This window comes from Malania oleifera, chromosome 13 (assembly GCF_029873635.1).
Source record: "Malania oleifera isolate guangnan ecotype guangnan chromosome 13, ASM2987363v1, whole genome shotgun sequence".
Taxonomy (NCBI): Eukaryota; Viridiplantae; Streptophyta; class Magnoliopsida; order Santalales; family Ximeniaceae; genus Malania; species Malania oleifera.
This window is the reverse complement of record NC_080429.1, coordinates 14831848-14839375: the sequence shown is the minus strand read 5'-3', so window position 1 is coordinate 14839375 and position 7528 is coordinate 14831848. Positions and strand designations below refer to the sequence as shown.

Genomic DNA, 7528 nt, shown 5'->3' with positions numbered 1-7528 from the left:
AGGAGGATAATAAGTTGCAACTTTTTAGCAAGTTAAAGCTCACACCACTAAATTAATTAAGCACAGCTACATATATCATGTCTCACAATCATATTCATAAACATGAATTCTATCATTTGGTAAGCGATGCAAATAAATTCATAAATCAAAGAGCATATTTAATTCTCATACATCAATTCAAAAACAGAACTTTTGAACATTTTTCCTTTTCATTTCTTAATCATTATTAATTCTTATTCACAGATATATACAATGTTGCGGTCACTTTAGACCTGTCATAGCATCAACAGTTTCATAATTCGTATACTAACTTTATACCCATAAAGTAGGGTCATTTGAACTATTTTCAAGTTTTAATTATCCTGTCTAGGACCATTAATTCATTCGTATTTATGAGAGTCAAAAACAAATACTCCATATACCATACCAAGTCAACTTCACAATTTTATAGATTCAGATGAAACTCACTAGGACCATTAATATACTTTCAAAAAATTATTTCTAAAATCATGAGTTTCAAATCTTGAATTTAAATTTTTATAGATTCAGATGAAACTCTTACAATTTTACATTGTTTTTGTCAAATTCATACAAATATAAATTCAAGTTTCAAATTTTACTCTCAAACTTTGGAAAAAGGTTTCACTCTATTCATTATAAAAAATTTTCACAACTAATCTAGCGGAGCGTTACATGATTTTTTAAAGTTTAAACTCAATTATATTTTATTGCTACAAACAAAGTTTACTGAAAAATAAAAATGAAAATGAAAAAGCATCTATTGCAGAGCTTTTGTTTGTTTGTGTGATTTTGTGTCTATCATGTCATGTTAGAAAAATAATTGCAAAATCATATTTGCATTGTATTTTAACTACTAAGTATTCTCCAAATATGCAATTTTATATATTGAAATGATAAAATTTGGTTCACTCTACGGTATAAATTTCTTTTCACCTCATAACGCCAACAAAAAAGAAATTAAGAAAGCCTTCTCGAGTTGTCCAGTTAAGTCTTTGCTTGTCCCATTGAATTACTAAATCCTCTCACGCCTCTTTAGTTACATTTGATCAATTGCCCTCGCAGCTAGTCTCACATGGAATTTCTTCCACGATTGCAATGCAGCATCATGCAAAACCAAACTCATTTCAAACAATAAATGTTTTTATTTCATTGTTAAATATATATATATATATATATATATATATATATATATATATTACCTAGAGACTTCAATCATCATTGCGTCACATTGGACACTATGATGTGACACAAATTCCAAGGAAGTGAAATGTTACTGCCCGCCATTGACGCACTCCTAGTAATTCACCGGCGTAATGTTTGAAGTAGAAATCGAACTTAACACACGATTTTAGAGTCACCAGAATCACAACTTCACTCTCACCACTTGAGCTGGTCTGACTGGGATCATTGTTTCAATATTTTTCTCTTGAAAAAAGTCCAACCTCATTTAAATCTACATTTGAACTTGTGAAAAAAAAATTGAAGAAAGCATTCAAATGACAAATTCACATACCTTTTCCAACAAGCAAGTTAATTATCATCCCATTCAATGTTTTCGGTCAATAAGGGGTCAAATCAATTTGAACTGAATTTGTCCATATCATTGAAAGGGACCATTGGTAGTTGATCCCTATAACACTTGATCTTTGAGGGACAATATTGGGCCCATTATCAATTCTTATCATGCTGATGTTCAAGATTGACACAAGAGTGGGTTGTGCATTTATGTGAAGTCCAACCTTGTGTCTACTTGTAATAGCAATTGGAAAATGAGTTCATGGCGTTCATATTTGAGAATGAATGCTTATTTCATTTGTAGTCATCTCTCATGAGATAACATTAATTTTTTAGGCTACGCAGCGTATTAGTGCATGCATATTCAGATGAGAAAATTTTGAAAGGAGTGGTCTCTACACGTGAGATTTGAAATATTTCAATTATAGGATACCATATTAGCATTTGGACCTATACAAGTAAGAGGTATTTGTTATTTGGTGTATATCCAATATTGTGGGTTCGATGTCATTTTAATGGGCTCAAGTATTAATACAATATTTTAAATAAAAACATTCTAACTAAATTTCGCATAGAGGGACCACCCCTTGAATAAATGTATTATTTACGTAAATTTTGAGAAACAATTTAAGATAACTTTCACCACTTATAAGTGGCACAATTCATAGACCGTGTCAATTTTATAAATATAAAAAATTAGTGACTATTTTATAATTTTAAAAATACATTATAAAATGATTATATAGTTATTTTATTATATTTATAATATATTAATTATTAAAGAAATATAATTCATTATGGAATGAAGAATATCTTTAAAAATAATAATACACTATCATATAATAAATAAAAAAATATTCAAATACCACTTATTTTAAATATAAACTTAAAATCACTTATAATTTTTAATATTTTTTCAATTCAGCACTTATAATTAGTACTTATTAAAGGGGTCCCAACGATTAAGATCATAACACAAAAAGTATATATATATATATATATATAAGTGATTTGCTAGACCTAATTAAATACCCATGACGTAAAACTGATGATATAATATGAATCTACATACTCTCAATTCATCAACTCTGTTGCAAACAGTAGCATACGTACGTACGTACTAGTGCACATGCACATTCACAATAGCTCCTCTTATTTACTTATTTCTAGTGAGGACTGCTACAGCTCTATTAAGCACCAATGTCACTGACCCATCATCGGAACTCTAATGGGTGGTAGATGGAGGGCGGTGCGGTGGCCAGCACGGCTGCGGTTTCTTAGGTGCCGGGTGAGCCGGGCATGGTTTCACCCATTTAGGCGGCGGTTTATCTACCGGCCCAGTCGGTGGTTTGGGGCCGACCGCCGGTTTGTGTGGCTTGGGCTGTTTGTCAAGTGGAGTTGGCGGCTTCTTTCCCAGCTTTGGGGGTTTATCGAAGGTTGGGTGCGGGTTGTCCAACGGAGGAGGCTTGGGGCCGTGGGGAGGTAGCAGGCCGTGCTCCGGCGGTGGTTTGTGGGGCATAGGGAGAGGCTTGCGGTGGTCATCGGTGGGAAGAGAGTTGGCGGTGGTGGTGGAAAGAGCCACCACTGCTAGGAGCAACAGCAGCAAGCACTTGGTTGCGGGCATAGTGGATTAATTAAACTTGGGTTGGTGATCAGGGGATGAAGTTTGGAGATCGGAAGGCGTCCATTTTATAGTGAGGGTTGACCACTGGGAATGCGACGCGTGTTAACGAACGCGTTTTCAAGCGAATTTTTCCTTCATACCTACTGGGGGAACGCTTTCAGTAAGGAGAAGAGTGGGCGAAGGGTCCCATTGAGTTGAGAAGCTGGATAATATGCGTTGGAAAACGTCACGGCCGATCAATAATCGTCACTAAAGGCATAGTATTAGTGACGGTTTTAAAACTGTGACTATTACAAAACCTAAACTAAATGCAAAAGAATAAAAAAGAAGAAAATTGTGGATTGCAGAGTTTTATTTTCGCATCTGGTTTTTTTTTTTTTTTAAATGTCTTGGATATTTTAAACGCTCAAGACTAATCTATGGGATAATGAGTTCGACCCTTCATCCTTTTTCATTTAAATATTAAAATATTATTTCAAATGGAAAATTGTAATTACCGAATTCTAATTATTCAACTATGAAAGTTTTAAGATTAACACCTACATTGTCCGTGTTCATTTTATCACTCTGAAAAATAAAATTTAAACTTTAAATTTAAATTTAAATTTATGTAAAAATTTTATTAAAAAAAATTCATGCAAATTGTATCTCAACTAAGATTGCAGCTATGGAAGCAAGATGATTTTTTTTTTTGTTTGGTGCAACTGTTTTGTGGTTTTAAATTTTTACTCCAATATTAAAATTGGAAAGCAGTTTGTCACCACATATTATAATTTAATCTTTTACTTTCAATTCAGTAATCCAGAACAACAACAAAAACTCCAACCAAAATAATTTTTAAAGGGCACTATGACCTTGTCCAATAAATGGTTTGAATTGAAAAATAAAAAATAAAAAAATCAGGAGGCCTCCCACAATCTAAAATGCTAACCATGACATGACCTCACACGACAAACGCAAAACATTTGACCATAATATGAAACCAAGAAAGAACAATGACACTTCCAAATTTCACACCATATTCCACCCACTGGCTCTAGGAAAAACAAATGTGAATAGTGATATGTATTCGTATCGAATCGACATAGTAAATACTTAAATTTGGCTTGAAGATGTTAAATTCGAAGCTCGACTCAGCTACAAATTCGTAAAACTCTTGACTCAATTAAACTTGACTTGATTAATAACTAATTATTAAATATGTACATAAATATATATATATATATATATAATATGTACATATAATATTAAAATATTTATAAAATAGATATTATATGACATATATAATATAAAAATAATAAAATTAAAAAGCTCCATTAAGCTCGAAACTCAACTTGAATACTTTTACTGAATTCAAACTCAATTTGTTAAAATACTCAAACAACTCAAACTCAAATAAAATCAGGTAGGGGTGGCAAAATGGGAGAGTGGGCCGGGTGCGAGCGAGTCATCAACGGGCCGGGTTATAAATGAGCCGAGTCATAAACGGACCAATGTTAAACGGGTCACGCACATGCCAATTCTAACTCGCTCATTTAATAAACGGGCGTATAATGGGTCACCTATTTAAAATATATAATTTATTTATTTTAACATTTTTTTAAAAATTCCATATAAAATGACATTTTTTTATAAAAAAAAAAAAATACTACATTATATATATTAATGTCAGATCATGAACCACCACCAGCAGCAGCACAGCCTCCACCAACCGCAGCACCACCAGGACCAACTTCCGCCGCCAATTCAAGACTCACCTCACTTCCCTCTCCCTCCGATCTCCGAATTTGTGCTCTTCCACGATGACGAAGACGACGACACAAGCAACCCCTCCTCCTCCGACCAAACGCATGTGACACGGCTGCTGGCTCTGCAGTGCACCAGAGCCTAAAGGAGAGGAGAGGAGAGAATTGAGAGAGTGAGAGCTGAGAGGAGAGCCGCGGCACAGCCGCACTGTAATGACCAAAAAAAATAATAGAATAAATAAATAAATAATTATTAATTATTAATTAATTAAAGGAATAAACAAATAAAAGGAATAGTGTGAGAAAAAAATTGAAAAAATGATATATATTAAGTTATATATGTATATGTGTATATATATAAAGTTATTATATAATAAGTTATAAAGTAAAGGAAAAGATATATATATATATATATATATAAAATAAGGTATGAAGTAAAGGAAAAGTAAAAGAAAAAAAAAAAAAAAGAAAGAAAGAATGCTTAGTGCCTAAGCTTTTTGGGACAAAGCAAAAGTGGGAAAGAAAGAAGGGAAAGAAAAAAAAAGAGTTCACACAGAGCGGAATAGAAAAGAAAAAGAAGAGAAAAAAAAAACTCTCATGCTCTCCACTCCTCTCTCTACGATTTCGCGGTGGATTCTCCCCCAATTGAAAATCTGAAAATACCACTGGACTTCATTCTTCGCCACTGACATTTCTACCAAAGTGAATTTGTCGTATGAACAATGTAGGCATATCTTCTGGATAAGGTAAATTCTCATTCTTACCTCAATTTTCTTAAATTTTAAGCAAAATGGACGATCGGATACCACCATGAGAATATAGGGATGATTCTCTACAAGTCTAGTAGAGTAGATTTCTCGTGGGGTCATTGTAGAAATAGCCTCAAAACTAAGATAAATGGGTTATTTAGGAATTAATTGTTATTTAATTATTGTAAATTAGAAAAAGTTAAAATAATATTTTATTATGGATGATTTGATTTAATCAGGGTTCGAGTGAGCGCTGCAAATATAATTTTGGGAACCCTGCAAGCGTGATTCAAAAAATCAGGTAAGGAGAATAAAATTATATCAGTATTTTATTAAGGTGAACTGGTTATTTATGAGCATATAAAATTTATTATTTATCTATATGATTTTTTTTAAAACAACTTGAGTACTCAAAAATGATGATTTGTTTAAGGTTTATATTTGGGATAATTGCATATGATATTAAATTCGTGTGACATGGGAACCGTTTTTTCTAATAAATCGAACATGAATTACTGTAGTATTCGGATTTGCATGTGGAAATGTGTTGATATGTTGGACTATTGTGTGGAAATGTATTGATCTGTTGGATACTTGTGTGGTAATGCATTGATGCGTCGGTATGAACTAACTGGTGTGGTTATTCATATGCATCTCAATATAACGTTGGCATGAGGAGGTTGTTATATTGCCTAAATATAAATCATGATATGACGTTGGCAGGTCGAGGAGTAAGTCAATGTGTCATTTATATAGGGTAGGACATTGGCAGGTCGAGGAGCTTGTTCTATTTATGTACGACGGGTAGGTCATGGGGATTGGATACTGGTGAATAGTGGTGCCTGTGTGGGTCATGTGTCATGGAAGCTAGAGTGGTGCCTGTGTGGGCCACGTTATATCCTGTGTGGATAATGACGCCTATGTGGACCATGTTATGTATCATATGTGGATGGTGGCGCCTGTGTGGGCCATGTTATGTATCTTGTGTGAGTAGTGGTGCCTATGTGGGCCACCTCTAGATAAGAAGTACGTAGGTACCTGTGTGGGCCACGTACTGATATGTACGCAGTTGCTCTGTGTGGGCCACGTACTGAGAACATTGGAAGACGAAGTATAAGTTGCATGATTCCTATGTGGATGTGTTGTGTATGTGAATTTAATTAAAACATAATAATAATGATATAGCATATTATGAATGCATGTGTGTGCATGCGGCGAGGTAAACATACCACCGGGGGCTTGCTGAGAATGGCAAGTACTCTGTTAGGTAGTTTCTTGGTATTAGTGCTAAGGGATGCTACTTGTATGGGCGGGTAGACATCCCGATCCTTGGAAACCTTCGCCTTTAAAATAATAAAGATGTGTATGTTGATGGCGAGGTAATTCTCTACCTGAGGGCTTACTGAGTAAGCTAAGTGCTCTGGTAGGTAGTTTTTAGTACTAGAGCAGAGGGAAGCTACTTGTACGAGCGGGTAATCTTCCCTATCCTCAGGGACTTTCGCCTGCATAAAAATTATGTACTTGTGCATATTGGATGTGTGTATGATATTAGATGTCAGTAATGTTATTAATAATACGTTTTCTCAATTGTTATTGATGTTATATGAGAAGCAGTTTATTTTGATATATAAATATTAAAACTCATTTGTCACACACTGTTATAATTTATTCCACTCTTATTGAGAAGTGTCTCATCCTAGTGGATTAACAACTTTTCCGGTTCTTATGGAGATTGGGTTTGAAGGCCTAGGCTGGGATTACTTTTGGTGGTTTCTTTCTGGGGTCTTGTGAGATACTGGTATATATATACAGATATATTTGTACTGAGTTATGTTTTAAATACTACTTGTGGATACGAATATCTAGATGTTGTA

The 7528-nt window shown here is 34.0% G+C and overlaps 1 protein-coding gene across 1 annotated transcript; it reads right to left on the bottom strand.

The window, feature by feature from the left end:
- Positions 1–2761: 2761 nt before the first annotated feature.
- Positions 2762–3160, bottom strand: LOC131145697 (uncharacterized). The gene has a single exon (XM_058094895.1). The coding sequence runs from the start codon at positions 3158–3160 to the stop codon at positions 2762–2764; it is 399 nt and encodes a 132-aa protein (XP_057950878.1).
- Between the last annotated feature and the right edge of the window lie 4368 nt (positions 3161–7528).

Coding starts and splice junctions, on each gene's coding strand:
- LOC131145697 (XM_058094895.1), bottom strand. CDS start 3,160: ATGCCCGCAACCAAGTGCTTGCTGCTGTTGCTCCTAGCAGTGGTGGCT.